Below are 26,920 nucleotides of genomic sequence, written 5' to 3'. Positions count from 1 at the left end.
CGCAGTTTACGTGTGGACAAAAGGTGCAAACGCAAGTTAGGTGAGCGTGCAGCGTAAAGTTAGGTGAGCGTGCAGCGTAAAGTTAGGTGAGCGTGCAGCGTAAAGTTAGGTGAGCGTGCAACGTAAAGTTTGAATTGAGTGCGAATCGAAGCGGGTGCTCACCAATCATTAAAAGTAACAAAGTCATTGAACACATTTATACAGTTACCTTTACGTTTATCAATCATATATCACAGATTTACAATTTTTTGTAGTACTATGCTAAAAAGCAACTACAGAGCGAAAGTCTGGGTCAAGCGCCGAGGCGACGGCAAGAACAAAGGAACCCTCGAAGCGTTAAAGCTAGCTTTGTAAGGGAATATAACGGAAAAGTATGAAACGAAAATGTTTTCTTTGTTGATAGACTTTGTTTGCAGTGCAATTTATTTGTTGCCGGATTGTAAGATGAAAGTAGACACAATTTCGGGCTCCCACATTTTATCCGAAACACTTGTTGGACTTGCTGTCCAACTAAGAAAAAGGCACAGTTTGATATTGCATTAATCTATTATTTAATTATCCACACTTAACAACTCTTGCACCCAATCCATAATAAAGTAATGACAGGAAATGTTATATAGAACCAAAACATGGCAGTTGTGTTCATTATTGATTTTATTCTAGAATCACTGTTTCCTCCTCCTCCCTTACCGGATATGTCTGGACAATGTTATATGATGAGTAATCGTTTTAAAATATCTATACACATGCACACACACACGTGTGTGACATTCTTACCTTCTCCAGGGTACTGTATATACTATGGCTACAAGTTTGCATCATGGTGCTGATCCAGAATGCTTCTCTTATTTATTATTAATCTAACATAATCAGTTTCTTAATGTATTATCTTTAAAACACAGTGTGTTTTTAATAGCATAATTATAATAATCCATAATTATGTGGATATGCATATCAGATAGTTTTTAGTGAAATAGAAGCCTTCCAGAAAGGCAGGGGAAAGCCCTGCAGCTTACTCTAAAAAGAAATGGTGGACAGAGCTACAAACCCCTGACACCCAGTTAGCAAACAGCTATTGACCAGCACTACTTTTGCAGTTAATAAAAGGACAGGTAGTGTTTGTCGTGCTGTTGCGCACACACACAGCATGCTGATTTGTTTTAATTTGTCAGACAACTTACCAACGTGTACATAATAAGCTAATACTGTGTGCTATAGACTACAGTGTACGCTGTACACCATTCTTATTGTTTTCCTTTGCATCAGTCTGTGTCTCCCAATTAATCTGTTTCCCTACAGCTCCGCATCGGTAAGGCAGCAAAAAATGCACTTGCTCTGTGAGAGCTTGTTCCCGGCTCTAAACCAGAGCACTCTGCTGTCAAGAGTGAGCATTGGTTAATGGTCACCATGTGACTGATGCAAGCTAGATCCTTTTATTTAGCCAAACTGTGATTAATAGTTAAATGTTATCATTGAGGGGCACAGGCAGGACTCCACGTGCACACACACACATAAAAAATAATAAACAAATTGCTTCAAGAAAAGGGCACTTGGGGCACCCATCAGGAAAGGGGCAGGTGCTCAAGCCCCCCCACCCCGCTGCACGTCCCTGACAGGTAGTTTGTATTAACAGGCACTATGTGGCCACTACATGAAACATATGAACACTGTAATTTTTTTAAAATATTAACAAGAAGAGTTTACCAGCCTCTGTGCTGTGGGACGTGCTGTCCCACAGCACAGAGGCTGTCCCACAGCACAGAGGCTGTCCCACAGCACAGAGGCACAGAGTGCTTCTCACTCAGCTTACTTTGGTGAAGGAACTGGCGAAATCTGGCTTGATGAAGTGTAAGGTAATAAAAATTATGGAAAATATTTTAGGTCAGTCTTCTCTAGTGTCATACAGAAACTTTATTATAATTAAAAGACTTTTCCTTTTCAAGAAAGTCTTAATAGAAGAATCATAATTACAGTATCTCACAAAACGAGTACACCTCTCACATTTTATAAATATTTTGTTATATCTTTTCATGGGACAACACTGAAGATATGACACTTTGATACAATGGTGGTCAATGGTGGTCAAGAACATGCAGCAGTTTAACAGGACAAATTTCACTCAGAACAAAACCTAATGTATGTTCTATCCAAAACATATATTTTCAGGTGTGCCCATCAGATTGGCTGGAGCTGGGTCGACTCGGTGCTCTGGCAGAGTTGAAATCTATCACAACAACAGCTGGGGAACAGTCTGTGATGACGACTGGGACTTAATTGATGCTGAGATCTTTTGTAGAGAGTTAAACTGTGGGACGGCACTGAGTGCTCCTCACTCAGCTTACTTTGGTAAAGGAGCTGGCAAAATCTGGCTTGATGAAGTGGACTGTTCAGGAAATGAAAGGTCTGTGACTCAGTGCCAGCACAGAGGATTTGGATCACACAATTGTAGACACAGTGAAGACGCTGGTGTCATTTGTTCAGGTAAGAAATCTATGGAAATGTTTCAGGTCAGTTATTCTAGTGATATACGTAAAGTTTATTCTATCCATCCGTCCATCCATCTTCTTCCACTTATCCAGGGCTGGGTTGCAGGGGCAGCAGCCTAAGCAGTGAAGCGCAATCTCCTCCAGCTTGTCCAGGGGAACACCAAGGCATTCCCAGGCCATCTGAGAAATATAATCTCTCCACCGTGTCCTGGGTCTGGCCTGGGCCTTCCTCCCAGTGAGACATGCCTGGAACACCTCACCCAGGAGGCATCCTTGTCAGATGCCTGAACCACCTCAACTGGGTCCTTTCCATGTGGGGAGCAGCAGCTCTACTCTGATCCCCTTTTGGATGGCTGAACTTCTCACCCTATCTCTCCGCTATCTCATTCTTTCGGTCACACATAGGGTGAGGATAGGGATGTAGATCGACCAGTAAATTGAGAGCTTCGCTTTTACACTCAGCTGTCTCATCACCACAATGGACCGGTGCAGCATCCGCATCACTGCAGCTGCAGCACCAATCCGTCTGTCAATCTCTCGTTCCCTTCTCCCATCATTTGTGAACAAGGCCCCAAGATAATTAAACTCCTCCACTTGGGGCAGGAACTCGTTCCTGATCCAGAGTTCCTGATCCACCTTTTCTGGCTGAGGGCCATGGTCTCATATTTGGAGGTGCTCACTCCCACAGCTTCACACTCAGCTGCGAACCATTCCAGTGCGAGCTGGAGGCCATCACCCGATGAAGCCAAAAGAGCCACATCATCCATCCATGAAAAGCAGAGATGAGTTTCTGAGACCACCCAAGTGAAAGCCTACGCCTAGAAATTCTGTCCATAAAAATTACGAACAGAATTGGTGACAAAGTGCAGCTCTGGCGGAGCCCATCACCCACCGGGAAAGAGTCCAACTTATTGCCAGGTATGCGGACCAAGATCTTGCAACGTTTGTATAAGGATCGAATGGCCCTTAGCAATAGGCCAGACACCCCATATTCCCGGAGCACCTCCCACGGGACACCCTGAAGGACACGGTCGAATGCCTTCTCCAAGTCCACAAAACACATGTAGACTGGTTGGGCAAACTCCCATGTTGTCACGGTCCTGAGTCTGTGGACTCAGTGTTTTTCTGTTTGTATTAGTTATCTTTGTTTTCATGATGTGTTTTGATTCTCTTGGGTTTGATTTCTGTCACTGTATCCCCTAGTTTAGTCCACGTCTGTTCAGTTTCCTGTTTTACTTTGAAAGTCTGTGTACTATGTCAATGTGTTGAGTTTTGCCTCCCCTTGTCTTGTCATGTCTGATGAGTCCCAGCTGTGCTCTCCTCCTGTTTCACATTCCCTAATCACCTCAGTATGTATTTAAGCCCTGTGTTTTTCCCTGCCAGTTGTTGCGTCCTCCACGTTTGTTGTGTGTGTATCCATGGTTGTCTTCCTTCAGCATCTCCTGTCTAGTTAGTTTAAGTTGTTGTTTATGTATCGTCCAAAGGTGACTCTCCAGCAAATAAAGCCGTCGTTTAAGTTAATGTTTTGTCTCCGAGTCCTGCACGTGGGTCCAGCCACTGACAGCCACACAACTCATCGTGACACATGTGCCCTCAACTATCCTCGAGAGGATAAAGAGCTGATCCAGTGTTCCGCGACCAGGACAAAAAAAACGCATTTTTCCTTCTAACGGACGAACTCTCCTTTCCACCCTCCAGTCCCCTTTTTTAAAAAATGGGAACCACCACCCCGGTCTGCCAATCCAGAGGTATCGCCCCTGATCTCCACTCAACATTGTAGGGGCTTGTCAACCAGGACAGCCTTACAACATCCAGAGCCTTCAGGAACTCAGGAACCCCAGAGGCTCTGGTGCCAAGGAGTTGTTTAACTGCCTCAGTGACCTCACCCCTGGAGATTGGTGGGTCATCCCCTTTGTCCCCAGACTTTGTCCTCCACGGAAGACATGCAAGTGGGATTATTCTAATTAATTAGAATTTTCTTTTCAGGAAAATCTTAAAAGAAAAATCATAATATAGTTTGTTTTGCACTTGGATTAGCTTGATTCCCCTTGTTCCCCTGAAAACTTGAAATGTATAAAATCAGCTACCAAAGAACACTGATAATTATTGTGACTTAATGTTAACACTAAAAACACTGTATCTTTTATCCCAAACTTATATTTTCAGGTGTGCCTATCAGATTGGCTGGAGCTGGGTCAACTGTGTGCTCTGGAAGAGTTGAAATCTATCACAACAGCAGCTGGGGAGCAGTCTGTGATGACGACTGGGACTTAATTGATGCTGAGATCTTTTGCAGAGAGTTAAACTGTGGGACGGCACTGAGTGCTCCTCACTCAGCTTACTTTGGTGAAGGAACTGGCGAAATCTGGCTTGATGAAGTGGACTGTTCAGGAAATGAAAGTTTCCTAATTGAGTGCCAGCACAGAGGATTTGGGAAGCATAACTGTAGTCATGGTGAGGATGCTGGTGTCATTTGTTCAGGTGAGCGACACCGTGAGGTCTATATATACTTGGATACTATAACTAATGATGCAAGGAACCCTGTCAGACTATATATTTAGACATTATTGAAACTTTTCTACACTTACCTTTTAATACAATGTTTTTTTTTATTTGTAAGTTTTTAAATTTAGCATTCCAGCTGTTGTAAAATGATAAATGTCCATGTTAACAGGTACTTTAAGTATTCTAGCACTCAGCCAAACAGGAAGCACTCAAAATACTCTGATTAATAATTTCCCAAACAAAATTTGAAGATCCATTTTTTTAAGAATGACTTATTAATAGGTTAAAGAGAAGTATAAAGTAATTGATATCAGTGGTATTATTTACTAATTTAAAATTATATGTACAGCAGATCTTAAAATAAGGACAAACTATGTCAGGGTTGGCACCAGAGCATTTGAACTGGATGAGTAAGCAACTTTGACAAGGGCAGATTTGGCTCAATCATTTTGTTATTCCTTTAAAAAAAAAAAACATGCTGACACATCACACACATTATTTCCAGAGGATTTAAACTAACACACATTTGAATTTTGAAGAGTACTACAACAGTCTGTCCTCTACTATTACTAAACTCACACAATGGGCCACCTTTATTAGCTACACAGCAAATTTAAGAATAATCAATAGTCATAAACATAGTCCATCATAAATTACTTTCAAGGACACATGAGCGGTACTTTAAAATCTAACCTGCTGGTTACCACGACTGCTGCAGAAACTACTGTTAACCAAATAATTAAATTGAGCTTGCACTCTAATAATTTATTGGTGACATGGGTGGTCTTGTTTTTCATTAACAAACATGATTTAATGTAACTTGAAGTATATCAGTAGAGCTCAGCTGAGGGAGCACAGCGACTTTAATGGGCAGGTCTCGTCCCCGAGATCCATGTTTACAGGAAAACGTTTCCACTGAGGGGAAAATACTACTCGAACTACTAGCAACAGAAAAAAGGAGATAGATAGATAGATAAAAAAATAAAATTGAGTCTTCAGAAGACTTTAGAAAACTTTCATTTCCACTTAAAGCAAGCTTTTTTGGAAAACCAGAAATGAAAGCAAAAAAAAACAAAAACTAAATCCATGCAGTACTGAGGTATGATGTGTTCTTCTCTTTTCAACACAAGACAGAGATTAACAAATTATTAAGTCTCAGACTTGGATTTAATTCTTTTCAGCGTTTGGGTGGTAATTTACTTTATTTTATTTATTTCTTCTGTTGTCAAACTCTAAGTCAGTACTTTTATGTATTAAAATCACAGTAGAAGCTGATTATTATTTACTTGATTAGGGCCCTCAATTTTAAAGTTACAATTCAGGGTTGTGAGAGGGTCTATTTATCTTTTGATAGTAGGTCCATGATAAGGTCCCAGTAGCTTTGATGCCTAAATCTGGCCAAAGAGTGAATAAAAGCCAAACACATTTGTCATTGAACAAATAAGGTTCATGTATTAAAACAGAGTTTGTATATGTCCGTTTTTAGAAACACATGATTGTTTTGGTTTAAATCTTTTTATATTATCAAACATAATGTGCAATCATGTGACAAACCAACTTCTACAAAGATAAATTAAAGTTAATTGACTTGATGTTAGTGATGTAGCAGATCAAAAGTATTGGTCAGGCTAGCAAAACACTGACTACATTAGCTTAATATCAGGCAGAAAAATGTTCTTTTTACCTTATTTCATCTTATTTTCCATTTTAATATCTGGAATCCCTGCAGAAACCCAGCATCTCTCTGACATCTCCAAGCGGAGGTCTGGTCTGGGGTCCTGAAGGTTCAGAGATCACCAGGGGTTACAGCTTTGTCTTCACCTGCCTTATGAACTTCAGCTCCACTCCAGGCAGTTTCATTCTCATCTTCTCGGGCTCCAACATCACACACATCAAGACAGCTGTCAACAACTCGCCTTCCTTTAGTTTCCCTGCAGCTGAGTATGGACACCAGGGCAACTACAGCTGTGTGTATGAAGCAACAGCAATGCTGTCAAGGAAATTCACCTCTCTGGAGGCAGAACCGATTTATCTGTGAACCAGAGGGACACTACAGACCGTATTTACATTGCCACATGTTGATGCTGAAATCATTAGCAGTATTTGTGGTCATCCATTTATATCATCCATCATGTAGCCATCAGCAGGGATCACCTTTCCGAGATAGAGCACCTCATTTCTGAACAGGTCCCATTTGTCTGGTCTTAGTTTAGATGTTTGAGAACATATCCTCAACACATCGTCTAAGTATGGATTGCATATTTTGTGTCTGAGGCCTGCTTCCATACTATACTGAAAAGCTCAGGGTGCATTTGTGAGGCCAAACACAATCCTGTTTGATTCATACCACATCCATGGTGTTTTAAAGGTTGTGAATTTTTTTAATCTTCACTGATGCTCTCCTGATAGTAAGTTTTAGCTACACTGAACCATGAATGTGTGGTATGGGGTACTTATCGGATTTGCGTTTTTAGGTTTTCATTTTTGTGTCTGACCAGGGGATCCTACAGTTCGCCCTTTGAATCACTCTGAGTCTTTTCTGTGGTTAAGAGTGGAGTCTGAATGCTGTCAACCACTACTGAATCAACTTGGTGTTCTTTTATGTACACCAGGTAACAGCCTAACCTCCTCCTATCAGTGTTCCAGCTGGCAGCCTATTGTCTCTAACTCTGTTTAAGTTAATATATATGACTTGTAAAATGAGCATGTATATTCTAAGTCTATTTAAACATCTTTTTTGTTGTTTTACTGATTTTATAAATGTATAAATCCAGCAAATTCAGTGCTGGCAAACATTGGTCTTCATTTCTACAACAAGGTACTGTTCATCAGAGTCAATGAATGCATATTTACCTGGAAGAAAAGAATAGGAGCACAGTGGAAACAGGCATTTGTGTCTCTCCAGGTCACCACAAGGCAGAATTCAAAGCAAAAGGAGAACACAGAGATGCTTGTTTTTAGAGCAGAAGGAGCGACTGATGAGGAGGAACAGGCTGGGGGAACAGAGAAAGACCTCCGACGATTTCATCACTTCAGCCAGACTTAAAATCAGCTGGTGTGATTAGATCCTTAATATGCTTTTGAAGCTTCATGCATATCAAATAACAAGCATTCTGGGAGTTACATTCTGATAGTATAGCACTCACAGATAGTACACAAAACTTTAATATTACTGACATTGAAGAAAACCAACGGCATTCAAAAATTCATCTCCCACTGGTCCTTAGCTATACCAAGTTCCCCTGCTTTAACCATGATGACTGTGACTCAGGACTTCTAATTGGAAGTTCAGTGGTTTAAATCCTGGTTCCTCCAGTTTGCACCACAGAGTCTCCTTTAGCAAGATTTTGAACCCCATATTTACCAAATATATCCACAACTACCAATCTATTTAACTTAACTCATTCACTGCCAGGGTTTTTGAGCATTTTTACTCATTTTTGAAGAGCCACAGAAAACTGTGTGTTATGATCATATAAACGCTGAACCTACCAAAATGAAGAACAGACTCTCTTCTTCCAACCAAAAAAAAAAAGCTTGTTTCTACCATTTTCCATTCTTTAGTAATCAGCTGTAGAAGAGAGGTGGGTTCCACCAAAAATGCCTGTTTTGACCACAAAAAGGGAGAAAACGAGCTTTTTGTGAAAAATACATTTCAAGCAGTCTGATGTTCACTGACAAGCTGCCCGAGGTTGTATTCTAGCCCCTCCCATTGGAAACGTAATTGACGTCTATAGACGTCAATGGCAGTGAATGAGTTAAATAGTGAGACCACAATGTGGTAAAGTGTCCATATCATGCATAAAACTAGCCTTGATTCAGCTCTCCAGACCTGATAAAGGATATTTCAGGAAATAGTAACAAGTAGTGGCTACTATCAGTCCATCTCAATATCTCTACCCCTTGTATCATTACACACACACACACACACACACACACGTTATGCCTTGTTATTTTGTCTTTCAGCCTAAATAGAAAGTTCGCCTTTTGTTTATCACTATCACACAGCACATGACAGACCCTGGCATCACCACACCAAACATAGTAAGATTAGCAGTGCATTTTATGAAAAAACTGCAGCACTTGTTTCTCAGTTTTCACACTTTACAAAGCTTGTTTGTTAGTTCATCACAGGGTGACTGTGGGTAAGTGTCATTTTTGTTCTGAGCACCATCTTTGTGCCACTGTTTCTCCAAACTCAGGTCGCTCACAGAGGATCTAAAACACAGACTGATGAACTCAACAGTGAAGTTTGTTAGAGAAAAAAAGGTTTTCTTTACACTTATGTCATAAAGAATGTCCACTGAAGTTTCTTCTGCACTGTAGATAAGTTCATTCAGATTTTGATATTGCTACACTGTAGCTGATAGCTGTCTAAAGGCCTGAAATGTTTACACTGATAGGGCATGTGTACACATTCACTAAACAGGGATGTTTTAACCAATATTTAATTAAATTTATTGCATTTGATCTTTTAAAGCATTTTCCTTAATTATGACTGCTGATAGAGGTTATTATTTGAGATATTATTTACAGTTAGAGGTGGTGGTATGGACAGTGATTCGGGAAAAATGGCAATTGCTCTATGTGTAGTTAGGAGTGTGATTCCCACTGCGCTGTCAGCAGGAGGAGGAGCTGAAGTGGTGACGATTAGCAGGCTGCTTTTCCCAGGCAGACGTGGCGGTCTCTACCGCAAAAAAATAAACGCAGATAAGCAAGGTGAGAAACTAGGTGATCTACTGCTGTAAAGGACTTTTAACAGATTCAGTTACACTGCATGTTGTTTATGTATGAATGAGTGATAGTGAGCTTTGCACGTCTTTAACACCGGTTAACACAATGAAACTTCACGGGAGCAGCAACAGCTGGAACAGCTGCAGAGGACGGTGGGAGGAAAAGGAGGGGCCACCACCGAAGACAGAGGACGGTGATAACCCGAAACGAAGGTTCGCAGAACGTCCTCCACACTGTGGTCTTTATCAAAAGCAAAAGTTTCCTTTCTCTACTTGAGCACTTTTCTGACACTTTGCTACTTTTTATTCCTCCAATTTCACACAAAGATCTCGACTTTCTACTCCTTACATTTTCCAAACCGATTCATTATTGTCATTATTAATTATTTCACTCCTTTCTTGACTACAGGATTTTTTTCTTCTTTTTATACATTTAACAGGAACATCACGTTGATGAACATCAATGTACCAAACATAAAGTGTAAACATGCTAGATTATAGCAAAACTGCTAATTAACATCTGTAGTCCCAGGGCAGGTTATAGAAAACTTACAAATACACAACAAAAACAAAAATAAATGACACGTGTCACCCGTAAAAAACGGTCACACATCTCCTTTATAACACTGAGTTCCCTACAGTGACAGCAGTTTGTCCAAATGCCTATAAAACACCTTACAGTGCCCTCTAGGGATGGCCTTAGTCCCAACTCTGCAATCTGTCTTGATTAATAAATTAATTTAAAGGATGTGGGGGCAAGTCCATGTAGAACATTATATGTCAGACAGGCGTACATATTGTCATCACCTTGAGCACAGTAGATTGTTCAAATTGATGGCATGGGTGTATCTCCTAAAAATCTTGGATGAGTTTCTGTATGACCCTGTGTTTTTGTTGGTGTATCACACACACTGCTGCGAAAAGCAATTTTCCTCCTTCATGATTTCTCTTCTTTTGCTTTTTTTGGTGCATATTTGTGTCACTTTAATGCTTCAGATCATCGATTTTAGGCCCATATTTTAAAGATTTTATAGTTTAAAGTGTGGCTTCCAATTTAGTCCTCAGAAACATTCATGAAATGAGTTAAGATTTAAAACTGTCGAAACAGAGACAATTCTCTGGTTGCATTTCTTTCCACTGCCACTATAAAAGGATTGACTTTCTCATTCAGATCATCTTCCCAAATGTTAAACTGTGAGTCCTTGCTAATACTTTTTAGGCTAATGTAGGAGTGCTTAAAATTATGAGCGCTTAACCTCAAGAATGTATCATCTGTGTCAATATTACTTTTTAATCACCAGATGGAGACAGTGTGTGTGTTTCTGTGGATGATGGTAGGGTTGGTGCAAATTTGCTTATAATGAATCAATATGTATCCGAGAGTCACTAGATTACTCGAGCAGTTTTATTTTTATTTTAAAAAAACTGATTTTTTTAATGATGTGGTGAGCTCCAGTCTTTAGAGCTGCTCGTGTCAAAGCCCCGTGGATGAATTTTTTAAAAAAATTCAAAACGAAAGAGGAAGTGTTTTGGGAGGATAAACCAAATGTGAAGTGTTTTTTGTACACTGTAGTTTTTTGTTGACTTTACTGTCTTCTGGTTCCCATAAATGACACGATCAGCCTCTTTTTTTCAGTCATGGGGTACAGACAGCAGAGAGTGCTTCAGTTTTTGACCTTCGGTAAGACATACTTTTGTAATGCTTTTGTAGAGAGACAGTTTGGGTCTTTGAGGTTTACCTTTCAGTGCAAATATTGATCACTTTAGATAAATGACTACAGATGTATGTGCTTAGTTTACACAATAAGCAATGTCATTTTGTTCCTTCCAAGTTTCTTGCCTCTTGGCCTTCACTTCATCTGCTGCAGGTCAGTCTGTTCTTGTGTGTGAAATTTTTTAATTCTTTTCAAATTTAGGAAAGTATTAAATATAGTTTATATTATGTGCCTGATAGGACAGATCAGACTAGCTGGGTCTGGATCCACTCAGTGCTATGGAAGAGTTGAAATCTATCACAGTGGCTCCTGGGGAACGGTCTGTGATGATGTCTGGAACTTAAATAATGCTAAGGTGGTCTGTAGACAGCTGGGCTGTGGGGCAGCATTGAAGGCCATTTCATCTGCTCACTTCGGTCAAGGAAGTGGACAAATCTGGCTTGATGATGTGGCCTGTTCAGGAAGTGAGAGTTCTCTAACTGAGTGTGGACACAATGGATTTGGGAAACACAACTGTAACCATGGTGAGGATGCTGGTGTCGTCTGTTCAGGTGAGAAGTGTTTGTTATACTCTTATCAAAACATAGATAAAAATGTGCTAAATTAATAAATAATAGATTTTGAACTCTTTATTTATGAAGCACACTCATTAAGCGTTCTGAGTGGTGGAAGAAAGTAGATCATCAATCATTGTTTAAAATAACCAGCTGTTCCTCTTTTGGCAGCAATAACTTCAACTTCATGCCAGCCCCTTTCTAAGTTCTGATCTCTGTGTCAGATATTTGTGTTTTCATGAGTGTGTGATAAGACAAGTAAAAAAAAAATCGGTGCTTGTGTCAAAATGGCTGAAGATATCTTTATCAATGTCAGTTTCCTTTCTTTGATATTATTTTATTTTATTTTATTTATTTATTTTTTAGAAAGAGGGGCAATACATATTAATGAACATTTTAACAAATGTAAATATGCCAGATTATAGCCTTGGGCTAATTTCCATCTGCAGACCCTCTGGCAGGTTGGTGTTAAACACAAGTTAGTAAAAACATACAGAGACACTATTTACAGGTCATGTGACAAGGACAAAAACAGTGATCACATTATACTAGAACAAACAATGACAAGAAGAGTGGACAAAGAGGACAGTATAGATAACAATAACGGAAACACATCAATTATATTGCACAAACCCCAGTATTGTACATGCCCTGACCATCGTGATATTGCGTTCACCCATTGCACTAACAGTTGTTTCCCTTTTTGTAATACACTAACTCTTTTTCCCGTCCAATATAAAACATGATTATTAAACATGATTACATGTTTGTGTGTCCCTCAGCCGCCCTTTTAAGTGACTCTTAAAGATGGGTAGACTTGTACTTTCCCTCACTGACAGTGGAAGACTATTCCAGAAGCTCACTCCCTGATATGACAGAGCATTCTGTGAAAAGGTGGTCCGCCTGAGTGCCAGTTCACAATCACCCCTAACAGTGGCTCGAGTCAGTCGAGACCCAGCAACACTGCTAGACTTTTGTTTAATAAAATCACTCATTGGTGGAGGCGCCAGACCATGTATAACTTTGTATATTAGACAGGCAGATTTAAATAATTTGAAATTAGTAAAATATAAAAACTTGTATTTTTCTAAAATTTGACAATGGTGATATGAAAACGGTTTTTTATCTAATATTTTCAATGCTCTTTTGTAGCATACTTCAATTGGCCCAATAGCAGCAAAGCTACTTGGACCAACTTGTAATACAATATTCAATATGAGCCAGTATCATAGAATGCAGGAATGTAATCGCTGCTGTGTCTGTTAATGATGTGCGGATATGTCTAAAGTTCTGTATATTAAGATTTACAGTTTTCACTACTTTTTTAATGTGTTTTTTAAAGGATAATTTAGAGTCTAGTAGCACTCCCAAATACTTACAGCATCCATGCCCAAATATGGTACCACATGATCTTATCAATACTTGATATTTATAGTTGCAGTATGGTGCTGTTTTTTCTCAGTAATCTTCATGCAGCAACTTCCCTCTTGGTTTCCTGCTATGGACCGCATGCCTGTTCAGTTATTTGTATTTAAAAAACACATTAACAGCGGTGCTTATCAACAGAACTAATTCGCTTGAATTAGCTCTAACTTGAACAAAGAGGTTAAAGTGATTTTTGGAGGTGGAAAACCTAAGAGAAGATGCACCATAAGGAAAGAAATCACTGAGAAACAAGAGCACGTGGAGACCACAACTCCTCCGAAGGGCAAGAACTATACGAAAACCTGTTTTAGTGTTTTAAGAGGAGGGAGAAGGCCCCGGGGCAGACCCAGGACACGCTGGAGAGATTATATCTCTCGTCTGGCCTGGGAACGCCTTGGTGTTCCCCCGGATAAGCTGGAGGAGGTGGCTGGGGAGAGGTAGGTCTGGGCCTCTTTGCTTAGGCTGCTGCCCCCGCGACCTGGCCCTGGACAAAGCGGATGAGGATGGATGGATGGATGGTGTTTTAAGATGTTCCTATGAGAACATGCTAATAACATCCTGTTTGTATTACAATATGATGACATTAGCCTGTTTCTATTAGAAGATCAAGGACATCAGCAATATATACTGATTATTAGTGCTGATGTCAGCATGACAACATCATGTTATTCAATTTGTTTTGGATTATGATATTTTTATAGCACAAAGACTTTTTTAATACAAAAATGATGATAAATGCGTTTTCTTGCCATTAAGTTATTAGACCTCGGGTGTCAAACAAGTGAAACAATAATTTCATTTGTCAGGTATTAATGGCCCGTGGGAGGCGAATCTTCAGCCCTGCTAAGAATTCATGCAAGCAACTTTATTAAATGAGCACACCATTTGGCCACATGCAAAGAGACTAGAAAACTTGACGTCATTTATAGTTCTTAACTTGTTTCATCTGCTGCTCACCACAAACAAGCATAAATTTTGGACTTTTAACTATATTTTCATAGGTTTTACAGCTTTTCCTACTGATAAAAATCTTCCTTATGGCCACAAAGTAATTAAGCAATAAACAATTAATCCATTGAACCCCAATGCCCCCAGTATCAAATGTGAAAGGGAGAACATCTGGTTTAACAGGATGTACAGCCAGATCTGTTAAATATATAAACGTGTAGCATCCACAGAAACATCAGAATCTCAGCTAAAAGTTTTCAAAACCATTTCAACAACCAGCAAACAGCAAATGATTAACGAGCAGGTAAACAGATTTTGCTTTGTGAAAATAGGAAAAGTTCTTCTAAAGACTCTTCAAAGAGTCATGCTGACAGATTTTCTTTTTTTGTCACAATTTTTTAAAACTGTTTAATATGTAACTTCTTTACACAGTGACAGAAAGCAGAGTTTGGTCCGGCCCACTTAACTCATTCACTGCCATTGACGTCTATAGACGTCAATTACGTTTTACAATGGGAGGGGCTAGAATACAACCTCGGGCAGCTTGTCAGTGAACATCAGACTGCTTGAAATGTATTTTTCACAAAAAGCTCGTTTTCTCCCTTTTTGTGGTCAAAACAGGCATTTTTGGTGGAACCCACCTCTCTTCTACAGCTGATTACTAAAGAATGGAAAATGGTAGAAACAAGCTTTTTTTTTTGGATGGAAGAAGAGAGTCTGTTCTTCATTTTGGTAGGTTCAGCGTTTATATGATCATAACACACAGTTTTCTGTGGCTCTTCAAAAATGAGTAAAAATGCTCAAAAACCCTGGCAGTGAATGAGTTAATAGCAAAGTGGTCTGTACGTGTCCCGCGAAGTAAAATGAGTTTGACACCCTGCATTGAACACTTAGGAATCTGTGGTGTCTTAAGTCTGTACAGTGTTTAGCTGACACTGGGTGAAATCAAACACTTCATGTTTTTCATGTGTTTCTTGTTGCCTGGCTGCACACACAGAAAGTCATGATGCCAGACATATCCAGGAACTAACAAGGTTCTGAAATCAAATGTTACTCAAACCAGCTATTCCAACCCTACAGTACTTACCTAAATGTAAGTTAAATTATGTAAGACTTATATATCCGCAGGATTTATCATCTCATTCCCGTGATCAACACTTCATAGGCTGAAAACAAAAAGAAAAAAAAAGAAAAAAGAAAAAAAGGAACCCAGACAGATAAGCATGATCAGTCAAGCTCATTCACACAGAAATGAAGGGGGTGGGTGGGAGCAAGATGTTTTTTTTTTATGGCATGCCGTAAATGCCTTATAGGTAAGTTACATGTGTGGAATCTCTTTTGTTTTCTTAATAAAAAAACTGTCTTTGATTTTGCTGGTCTCCCTGGTGACCATGAAATCCTGCTGCTACTCGTACAGTACTGTTTCAGTCCATGCAAACTAACATCTCTAAGAAATCTATAGTAGTAATTAGAGATGGACCGATCCGATATTACGTATCGGCATCGGTCCGATACAATGAGAAATGGTTTAGAGAGGAACTTGGTGTTTGCTATTGTTATGGTTCAAAATATTGGGGATGGAGACAGGAGAAACACCACAATAACAACACTGGTCCGGCCGGGTCAAGTCAAACGATGATTTTAATGGTCACACCCGTGGGAGATGGAAACTGTATGCAGACAGCCTCAGATCTCATTACAAAAAACACATCTCCATAGTTTTGTAAAAATCAGGGTATTAGAATGCCCCTTCATGCGTAATGACAGATCAAAATAGGTTCCAGACATTAGTCACAGTTAATCGTACATTTTGTACATCTTTAATGGCTATAAACAGACATAGAACTTATCTTTTCCAAACAACACCTTCCAAACAAGGCAACAAACTTCAAGCCCTCAGGGTCTCTGAGGCTAATTATTGACTCTGGTCATCTGTTACCAAGTAGAGTAAAATATAGTGAGACTCCAAATGAGTTAAGGCCTCAGGCCGGACACATTCCTAGATTATATGTATTATATGTACTGTAAGCATGTTGTTTAATTAACTACCACTTTAAACTTAGCAAAAAAACATAATTGAATAAAAGACCACAAAGGATAATATGATATCAGTGGTATGTAAGCGCGTGCGGCCCTCTATGCTCGAAGCCTTTCCCCTCCATAGATCAGTCAGACATTCACGCTGACTGTAGCTTTTAACCCTTAATTAACTTGAGCACAACTCTATAATAAGCAACAAACTGCAATATGTATAAGTTGATCATGGTCACATCTGCAATGAAAGATCATATTATTCTGGCACCTGTAAGTAGAAAATCAAACTAGAGTTATAACAATCACTGTAATACAAAGGCTAATGTAAGATCAAAAACTTCAGTATATATTTAATGCAAAGCTGGTTATATGATTCTAATGAACTAATAGTGCCATATTAAAATAATGAAACTAGAAGAGGAAAAAGCATCCCCTTTTTATTCTACACTATCTTGCCAAAATGCACTTAGGCATGCAGATTGGAGACTCGAGCAGCCAAGAATCAAACTACCAACCTTCCAGTTAGGAGATGGCCTACTCTACCTCTTGAGCTACAGCTACCCCTGGTAGTTATTAGAAAAGATAGTTAGCAATGACAAAGGAAGGGAGAGTGGGGCATGTTCTGTACAGAACGATTACTGCTAACAGACATGAAATTAAGTTAGATGAAGGATGGGGGGATGGGGAAGAGCTGGGGTGGTAGTGAGTTGGTAGTGGGTTGTAAAATTAAAAAGTTACAAAGATTTGCTATTTAAATGCATGAACTTATATTTATCTAAACTAACATTATGCTAAACTGTGTTTTTCAGTGAGCCTTCCAAAGCCCAGGATCTCTCTGAATAGAGATAAGGTTGCCTGGGGTGAAGATCTCATCATTACTTGTTTGATCTCACCCGAGTTCTCTGGTGGAACTTTCATCCTCAAGAAGACCTCAGGCACTTTCAGCCAGACTGCATTCTCAAGTTCCACATCTGCTACCTTCAGTATCCACAAAGTGGACTTAGATCATAACGGCTCGTACCAGTGTCAGTATAAGAAAACCATTTCAGAGCAAAACTTTTCATCCCCCCTCAGTGATGCTGTCAGACTCTCTGTTAATGGTAAGAAAACAAAACAATTTCCTGAGCTCGACAGCTCCAAGAATCAAAAGCTAAAAGTGTCATTAAGCCAGCAACATATCAATCAGTATTATGCTGTTTTTTTGTTTGTTCATTTGTTTTGTTTGTTTTTTCAGTGAGTTTCCCAAAACCCCATGTCACCATAAATCCTGTTGGTGAGGTCACTTGGGGTCGGAACATTGCAATCACTTGTTCAATCTCCACTCAGGTTTTGGGTGGATCGTTCATTCTGAAGAAAACATCAGATTCATTTATAAGGACCCAAACTTCTAGTACAAACTCTGCAACATTCAATATCCTTAAAGTGAACTTTGATAACGAGGGATCGTACCAGTGTCAGTATCAGAAAATGGGCTCAGGTCTTGAATTTAACTCCCCACCAAGTGACTCTGGCAGGCTCTCTGTGACAGGTAATAAAGCAAATACATGTAAGAAGCATTTTTTCAAACAAAATGAGAAATTATCATTTTTAATACAGATAATAAGTTGTTTCAGTCATAGCTTAAACTTGTTTTAATAGCTATTTACAAAAAAAAGCACAAACAAAAGCAAAAAAAAGCATTATGAACAGAATCCCACTTTCATTGTGGATTTTTCAGTATCCAGAGAAAATGATCTCAAAGCCAACAGTACTGAGGAGTAAACACACACTACTTGAAACAAACTATTACATACCATGGAGGATTGAGCAGCTAAAGAGCTAAATGCTACGTTGAGGGCTAAAAGATTCAGTAAAAAGACTAGATGTTACAATCCCTGATAATGCATTGCTCTAAATTGAGAAAATCTTAAGGGATGGCTGTTATGAGGAAAGGCAGCCCAGAAACTTTACCAACAGCATTCTTCATTGTGTGCCTCAGCTTTCGGTCTTTTACCCAAGCTAATCTGCCATTTTTCTCGGCAGATAAGCATGGACTTTCATTTATCATGTAGCAAGAAACTTCTAATGTTGCTCAATAACTGCTGAATGTGTGAAAAATAAAATAACACCAAATACTAATAAGTTAGTAAGTGATGAAATGTGTTGAGTTTGATTCAGCTTCCCTTAAGTGCCCCACAAAAATCCTTCCTTCTGCTTTTGATTCTAGAGTTTAAACAAGTCCAGAATTAAAAGGTAGAGAGAATAATATGTTTTAATCCCAGTTTGCTTTCACACAGTGAGACTGCAGAGGCCCAGCATCTCCTTGACGTCTCCGAATGCAGGACTTGTCTGGGGTCCTGAAGGTGCACAAATCACCAGGGGTTACAGCTTCATCCTCACCTGTTCCATTAACTCCACATTTTCCAGTGGACATTTTATTCTGAGCTTCTCTGGCTCCAACCTCACAGAGCCAGCAGTCAACAACTCAGCCTCCTTTAGTTTCCCTGTAGCTGAGTATGAACATCAGGGCAACTACAGCTGTGTGTACGAGGTCACAGTGTCCACACGGACATTCAGATCTGCTGCAACAGCACCGATCAGTGTCATCATTAAATGTAAGTACAGTGTTGAATTTATGTTTTATTAACAAAACCATATCATAACTACCTAATTTTTCTCAGTATTAATGTCTCTGTGTTTTCCCTTTGTATGTTTGCAATTAAGACTAGAAAGAGAAGAAGCAGTAGAAATAGGGGCAAAGGCTGAAATAAAAATAGAACTTAACAGAAACAGGAACTTAAACCTTGATGTTGCCAAAAAAAGAAGAAAAAAAAACTGCTGCCAAACAGCAGTTATGTTCATTTAATAGATATACACTTCTGGTAAAAAAAAAAAAAAGAAGTTTATGTCTCATTGCACTCTGAAATGAAAACATAGTGCACATAAGCAACTGAAGTGTACCAAAATGTATTCTAAAGTTTTGACTCATCAAAGTAGACTTTTGTCAGATATAACAGTTTTTCTACAATAGAAATCAAATATTCTTCAGAAAGTCCTTCCCAATCTGTTGCAGAAGGTCCCATAAATGTTGCACTTGTAGGTTGCTTTGCTTTCACTCTTCTGTCCAGCTCGATGGGGTATAAGTCTGTGTCTGAACAAGCCATCCTCTTGTTCTTTTTCCTGAGGTAGTTCTGGCATAGTTTGGACTTGTGTTTGGGGTCATTATCTTGCTGTAGGATGAACCCCTGACCAACTAGGCACAAACCAGAGAGTATTGCATGGCACTGCAGAATGCCGTGGCACCATCCCTGGATCCAGTAAAACAGCCCCAGACCATCACTCTTCCTCCTCCATGTTTGACAGATGATGCCACACACTGCGGAACCATCCTTTCGCCTACTTGATGGCAAACAAAGATCCTACATGATGAACTGAAGATTTAAAATTTTGATTCATTAGTCCACAATACCTTCTTCCAGTCTTCAGTAGTCCAATGGCGGTGTTTCATGTCCCAGGCAAGCCTCTTTGTCTTAATCTGACGTCTTAGCAATGGCTTTCTTGCTGCAACTCGTCCTGTCAAACCTTCAGCTTAAAGTATTCTCTTTACCGCTTAAACTGAGACTTGCTTTCTATACCACTATTAAGCTGTGCTTGAAGCTGTTGTCCTGTGAGCCGCCTATCATATAAGCTGTTAACTCTCAGAAACTTGTTCTCTGATTCAGTGGTGGCTTTGGGTCTGTCAGACCTCTTCTTGTCTGAGTTATCAGTTCACCATTTACCTTTGTACCATTTCAAGCTATTCATTGGACTTGAATGACATGAATTGCAATAAATAACTAGAAACATTTGGGTGTTCTAAAACTTTTGACCGGTAGTTTATAATAATGATAAATTGACTGTTTCTTATATACCACTTTTCTGCTTTTCTGCTCTGAGCACTCAAAGCCCTTTATACAACTTGCCTCACCCAGACTGAAGCAGCCAGTGATCGAACCATCAACCTTCTGATTAGTAGATTACCTCAATTTTTTCAACAAAAGTCGTATACATTTATAAGATTTGCGTATGTTCAGCTTTCTTTTTCTGTTTTTTTTTTTTTTTTACGGGTTTTGTAACAAAACCATCTAAGCATTTTTTCCCCATATATGAAGCTCTTCTCAACCACTCTTCCTAAGTGAAAAGCTTAGCTCACATAGATATGTTGTGGAAAATGGGAGCAATGTCAAAATGGCTCTGTTTGCCAGAATGAGGAACTCCTTTGCAGCAGTCAACCAAAAACTATCCAAAGATAGATCAGCAAAGCTTAGCTTCACACCACAGTCTTGTGTCAATTCAGTTAGTTCCTCCTGTTCCTGCAAAGTCTTATCCTTTCTAAAAAACTGCTGCTGAGCTATAAGGGTCTCTTACCCAGTCAAGGCATTCAGTGGAAACAGAGGGGAAATAAATTAACAACTTCTTCTCGAGCGTTTTCAAATGTTTACCTACTATTTCACACAGTGTGGCAGTTTCAGTATCTCCTTGCCATTTCTGAGCGAGTGGGAACATGCCAAGGTTGGCATTTTTTAGATAGAATAGAATAATCCTTTAATTGTCCCACAAGGGGAAATTTGGTTGTAACAGCAGCCAAAAAGACACATATACAAACAAACAGTACACAGGACACGGAACAGAAACATACACAATTTTCTTACATATTTACATTAAGGACAATGGTTACTATAAACAGAGAGTACTGTACAGTTATTAAATTAAATAAAAATAATTACAGGTAAGAGGCAAACCAGGTTGTAGTGCGAATCGGTTAATTAAAGATGTTGTTGCCAGAGGTGGACCTTTGAACAAAATACATTTATTATATCTGTGCTTGTGAGCAGGTTTTCATCTCGGCTTTGCATTTGTGTGTTAAGTTTATTAAAATGCTGAAGTATATCTGCCATGTAAGCCAGCCTTGCACACCCCTAATCACTTGTAAGCAGCTTTGCATCATTGTACCTCTCATCACTCAAAAACATGTTTAGCTCTTCCTGCAGCTCAAACACACAGGCCAGTACTTTGCTGCGTGCCAACCATCGGACCTCCGTGTGGAGCAATAAAGCTTTATGCTCCACTCCCATTTCCTCGCACAGAGATGCAAGTATGTGGCTTTTCAGAGGTCTTGTCTTGATGAAGGTTACCATGCGCACGACATCATCCAATACAGGAGCTTGGTCTGCTGGTAAAGTCTTGGCAACGAGCGCCTTGCGGTGCAGAAAACAGTGCGTAATAATAACAACATCTGGGTTTATCGCTTTCACTCTGCTAACGAAACCTTTGGTGCGTCCGACCATGCTGCTGCTCCATCAGTGCAGATACTCGTGCAGGTTTCCCACCCTCTTTGTTCAAGCTATTCGGATGTAACCCAAAAAATTTCCTGTCTCGTTTTTTTTCTGGCAGTGCCTTGCAAAATAGAAAGTTTTCTCTGATGGAGTCTCCTTCCACAAGACGCACATTGGCCAATAGTTGGGAATGTCAGCTAATGTCCGTAGACTCATTAAGATTGGAAAGAAAAGTATCTGGACTTCTTTAAGTTGCTTGAAGACGTTTCACCTCTCATTCGAGAAGCTTCTTCAGTTCTACGGTCAAATGGTGGAGACTCCCAGATTTAATTCCTCAGTGAGTGTCCCCCAACGGGGTCATGAACCCCCTGTTGATCCTCTACCTAATCACACAAGTCAAGGTGTGAAAACGGGTGTAGGTCACAATCAGTCAAGGTTTTGGATGAACCTGCTCTGAAACCTGGCCCCAACCTATCATGTGATTTCCTGAGGTCAGATGGCCCAGGATGTGAGTGGGCGTTAAGGCGTCTTGGAAGGGATCTCAGATGGCAGAAAGTTGGTGTCGTAAACCACCGCCTGTGTTCAGCTAAAAACACATCCTTTTTAAAATTGCATTTTGTTAACTTTTGACTGTACTTTGTCTTTTTAATCTGTTCCTATACCTTGTAAAGCACTTTGTGATCTTTTATCTAGAAATGTGCTATATAAATAAAATTTTACTTACTTACTTACTTACTTCAAAGATGGTCATTCACAATACACATAGATGGCTTCTTTCACTCCTCTTTCATACTATCTGTCTTCTGTGTCCAAAATGTGAACATTGGTGTCCTAAAAGAGTGACCTTTGTCCTTTAGATGCAGATGGACTGCTGAGTCTTGTCCCGTCAAGGTGGCTCTTCTATGTTGTGCCATGCGTTTATTAAGTGGCTATTTGGTCTCTCCAGTGTAGAGGTCTGGGCATTCGTCACTACCCTTTACAGCATATACTATGTTGCTAAGTTTGTGTTTAGGAGTTCTGTCTTTGGGATGAACCAGTTTTTGTCTGAGCGTGTGGCTGGGTCTGAAGTACACTGGGATGTCATGCTTGGAGAAAACTCCTGTGTTTTTCTGATAAACTGGCAACATAGGGGATGACAATGTTTTTGCATTTGTCTTTCTGATCCTCAAGAGTTGGTGTCTGATCTTCTTTTCTGTGCCTCGTTGCTGACTTTATGAAAGTCCAGTTAGGATAACCACATGTTTTAAGAGCCTCATTTACATGTGCGTGTTCCCTCTTTTTTCCTTCAGGCTTAGAGGGAACATTTTTTGCCCGGTGGTGTAGGGTCCTAATTATTTCAAGTCTGTGTTCCAGAGGGTGATGGGAGTCAAAGAGGAGGTACTGGTCCGTGTGTGTGTGGGCTTCTGGTAAACTTCAACATTGAGGTTGCCGTTCTCTTTAATGTGCACAGCACAGTCCAGGAATGGCAAACAGTTATCCTTTGTGTCTTCCCTGGTGAAATTTATGTTTTTAGCCACAGCGTTGATGTGCGCAGTGAAGGATTCTACTTCTTGGGTCTCGATTTTGACCCAGGTGTCGTCCACATATCTGTACCAGCAGCTAGATACCCTCCCGTTAAAACAGCCAAGAGCCTTTCTTTCCACCATATAAAGGTTGGCTACAATAGGTGACACCGGGGAGCCCATGGCACATCCATGTTTTTGTCTGTAAAAACCGTTGTTGTATTTACAATATGTGGTGGTAAGGCAGAGGTCTAATAGTGTGCAAATCTGGTTTGGGGTAAAGCTGTTTCTGTCTTCCAAGAAGCTGTCTTCTTGTAGTTGTTTTCTGACAGTCTCCACTGTGTCCAGAGGCAGTACCTCCTTTTTGACTCCACCATACCATCCTCTGGAATGTTTGTGTAATGTATGTATGGTCGGAAGGGCTCCAATTTCACTGCAGGCAACTGCAAGTGACAAATAAAGGCTTCATTCATTCATTCATTCACTGCCACCCACTGACATGAAAGAGTAATTACTCTACCAGTCACTGTGTTGAAAGGACAGATGCCCAACAAGGATTTTATTATTTGCAGTAATTATTAAATTGTATTTTTTGGACCAATTAATTGAAATTAAATAATTTCCCATGGCACACCTGATGATCTCTCATGGCACAACTCTGTGCCATGGCACAGTGGTTGGGAAACACTGCTCTAGATTAGCAACTTAACTAAGACGTAATTCATTGTACCGGGGAAGTTTTTGATCAAACTGATCGAATGCTGTCCTTCTAGTGTCTTTGATGCTGCTGTTGTCCTCGGTAGCTGTTGGAATCCTGCTGCTGCTCCTGCTGCTGCTGTTAGTGGTTCTCATCAGGAGAAGACAACGACGAGCCAAGGAGCCTCTAGCTTTCATCCACAGTCAAAGTGTGTGCTCACAAATTTTAGGCAATTATTCATCAGATAGTTTGACTACATATTGACATTGTTTTCCCTTACTTGTGTTTCAGTTGTTGACCAAGTCGGGAATGCTTACCAGTGGGGAGACAGTGAGGGTGATGAAGACGATACGCATGACTATGTGAATGTTGATCTAATGGACACTAATGTAAAAATGAAAGGGGGAGCTGCAGGAGTGGATGAAGAGGGAAGCAATGACTATGAGGAGCCAGTGTGTAATGATGATCATGATTACAAGAAAGCAGGCCCCAATTGCATGAAGGCCTATGTGAGTGTAAGTGATCACAGAGAAGATGAAGATGATGTAACTAGTGATGAAGAAGACAACTATGAGAATGTATCCCCACCCTCGCTGTATGTATCACCACCACCACCACCTGGTGTAGATAATGATGATGAAGAAGAAACTAGTGATGAAGAGGACAATTATGAGAATGTATCCCCACCCTCGCTTGGTGTACATAATGATGAAGAAGAAGAAAGTAGTGATGATGAAGAGGACAACTATGAGAATGTATCTTGACTATCAGCAGTTCATCATCATTGATAATAACTTGACCTAAAATACAACTGCAACCAAAAAATCTTTTAGCCAATATGTTTAATTAGTTATCTTGGTTTCCCGTAATTGTAACATACTACATAATATAAAAATATATAGATGCCTTTTATATAGATATAAAAGGTAGACTTGCCTTCTGGGTCTGAAAGGTGATGCCATTGTGGAAGCCACTTAGACATGAATTTTTTTTTTATGGCCAACAGGAGGAGACTGCTTTTGTTGCAAAGGTGCGATCTTGTATGGAGGTCTCTGGCTTCCTTGCTGTATGAGCTCATGACCTTAAAACCGTTCTGATGTGTTGATGGCCTCAATTGGTAGTTTCAAGTTTAAAATACTGAACACACATGACTTTGTAAATCATCATGTACATTAGAGTCAAAAGAAGGGTAAAGCAGGGTAATCTTTATCATGAGATTCACAAGTTGCTTGCTTCTGATTGGGCTCAGTTTCTCAGTCAGATCTGCAACGTGTTCATGATGCCCAGTTTTAAAACACCCAGACCAAAATGGCAAAATTGCTCAGCTTGAGGCTTCGCAGTAGGTGATGTCAGCCATGGGTGGGTTTATGCATACTTTATAAACATTCTAAGATGATCCCTTAAAACTGTCTTCTAATGTTAAAATTTTAGAATTTCAACAATTTGAATATTTTCTATGTAGTGTAAGAATTTATTAGCTGCCCTTAATATTAAATTCACTTGTTCTAGCTTTTTAGCCATGACTGTGAAGATCTCAACATCAAAAACCTGTTTTAGCCTTTTTTTTTTCTATTCTTTGTATAACCTCAGTTAAGCTTATTGGCCTGAAATTTGCAGAAACCCTTGATTTACAAACAAAGATAATAGACCAAAAAGCTCTATATCTTAATCCAGCTGTTGCTTGCTGTACTCATCCTATAATTTTATGTTATATTTTTTGATTTCCAACATGATGTATTTGCACAAGTAACACGAATATGTACTTCAGGTGTCTGTGTACATATTTAGTATAGTCCTGGTGACAAGGTGTCAAATTTGATCCTGGAGAGGTAAATACAGTATATTTGTATGAACAGATAATGCATATTTTTATATTCAAACTCATGTAAGTTTTTTTTTTACTTAATGTAAAGCAGTCACACAAACTTTATCTTTGTTGATCTTATCAAAACACATATTTAGCACCTTGTATCAACAATGCAGATGACAAGCTAATTTCACCCTCATTTATGTCCTTACAGTTGACCTCTGGTATTCGCAGAGGTTAGGGACCACAGCCACCCTCAAATACAAGTTCTCTATTTGTTATGAGTGCTCAGTTATGAGCAGCTGCTGAGGTCTGTTCTCGATTGTTAGTTAATTTCTGATGAAGGAAAAAATAAGATACCATGTTCACGGTTAGCATAAAGACTGCCAGTGTGAGGTAACGGTTAACCTGTGATTACAGAGAACAATAACTAACATGATTGAACATTTTTTGTTTAAACTAATAACAGCACATGGTCATTATAGCTGTCTCACATAAAGAAGGTTCTGGGTTTGAATCTTGGTGGTGTTGTCATGTTCTTGTTGTGTTTGCATTGATTCTCTTCAGGTATTCCAGCTTCCCCGTACAGTTCAAAAACATACATGGGCTTTGGTAAATGGGTGATTCTGAATTGGCAGAAGGTATGAGTGTGTCTGGTTGTCTGGATCTCTATAACAGACTGATGATCTGTCTGGGGTTTACCCCACTATTTGCCCTATGACACCTGGCATGACTGTACTTATCTGAAGGTTGGTGGTTTGATACCTGGCTGCTTCAGTCTGCATGCCAAATATCTTTGGGCAAGATGCTAACCACAAGTGGCTCCCTCATACATCTACTGGAGTATGAATGTGTGGGAATATTAAATAGAAAGCCCTCAAACATAGAAAAAAGCACTGGGGTGAATAGCTGAGTTAGGCATGTTGTATAAAGTGCTTTGAATTACTCAGGGAAAGTAGAAAAGCACTATATGTCAGTCCTAGGGTGGAACATTTTCTGCAGGTGGAAGCGTATTAAATAATAATTTTGAACTTCACTGTAAAATCATGACCTTGATGTGACTTGATGATACAGCTGATGATACAGCAACACGGTTGAAAATAGTTAATGAATGCACACATCACACATTCACACATCCAGTTTAAAGTGCTGCTAGAATGAGTGAGAAAGAAGCAAGTCAGTCTGCAGTGTTTGAAGCACCAGAATGACTCTGAGAAAAG

The 26,920-nt window shown here is 39.6% G+C and overlaps 2 protein-coding genes across 2 annotated transcripts; both read left to right on the top strand.

The window, feature by feature from the left end:
• The first annotated feature begins 4,200 nt into the window (after nucleotides 1-4,200).
• Nucleotides 4,201-7,881, top strand: LOC113021389 (scavenger receptor cysteine-rich domain-containing group B protein-like). The gene is made up of 3 exons (XM_080300694.1): nucleotides 4,201-4,234; nucleotides 4,653-5,029; nucleotides 6,721-7,881. Exons 1-3 carry the CDS (start codon nucleotides 4,201-4,203, stop codon nucleotides 7,027-7,029), a joined length of 720 nt encoding a protein of 239 aa, XP_080156820.1. The 3' UTR covers nucleotides 7,030-7,881.
• A 3,428-nt stretch (nucleotides 7,882-11,309) lies between these two features.
• LOC113021349 (uncharacterized) lies at nucleotides 11,310-26,217 on the top strand. The gene is made up of 8 exons (XM_026165973.2): nucleotides 11,310-11,405; nucleotides 11,557-11,592; nucleotides 11,679-11,990; nucleotides 17,210-17,500; nucleotides 17,635-17,928; nucleotides 18,677-18,994; nucleotides 23,970-24,101; nucleotides 24,185-26,217. Exons 1-8 carry the CDS (start codon nucleotides 11,363-11,365, stop codon nucleotides 24,655-24,657), a joined length of 1,899 nt encoding a protein of 632 aa, XP_026021758.2. The 5' UTR covers nucleotides 11,310-11,362; the 3' UTR covers nucleotides 24,658-26,217.
• The last annotated feature ends 703 nt before the right edge of the window (nucleotides 26,218-26,920 follow it).

This window comes from Astatotilapia calliptera, chromosome 4, assembly GCF_964374335.1.
Source record: "Astatotilapia calliptera chromosome 4, fAstCal68.1, whole genome shotgun sequence".
Lineage (NCBI taxonomy): Eukaryota > Metazoa > Chordata > Actinopteri > Cichliformes > Cichlidae > Astatotilapia > Astatotilapia calliptera.
This window is presented reverse-complemented; position numbering and strand designations above follow the sequence as displayed.

What these genes read in the sequence shown, in the direction of transcription:
- LOC113021389 (XM_080300694.1), top strand. Translation starts at nt 4,201, where the DNA reads ATGGGAACCACCACCCCGGTCTGCCAATCCAGAG. An exon ending in CCCGGTCTGCCAATCCAGAG is followed by an intron (nt 4,235 to 4,652) that starts GTATCGCCCCTG and finishes TTATATTTTCAG; the next exon opens with GTGTGCCTATCAGATTGGCT. An exon ending in CTAATGATGCAAGGAACCCT is followed by an intron (nt 5,030 to 6,720) that starts GTCAGACTATAT and finishes GAATCCCTGCAG; the next exon opens with AAACCCAGCATCTCTCTGAC.
- LOC113021349 (XM_026165973.2), top strand. Translation starts at nt 11,363, where the DNA reads ATGGGGTACAGACAGCAGAGAGTGCTTCAGTTTTTGACCTTCG. An exon ending in CTTCACTTCATCTGCTGCAG is followed by an intron (nt 11,593 to 11,678) that starts GTCAGTCTGTTC and finishes TGTGCCTGATAG; the next exon opens with GACAGATCAGACTAGCTGGG. An exon ending in GATCAGTGTCATCATTAAAT is followed by an intron (nt 18,995 to 23,969) that starts GTAAGTACAGTG and finishes CTGTCCTTCTAG; the next exon opens with TGTCTTTGATGCTGCTGTTG.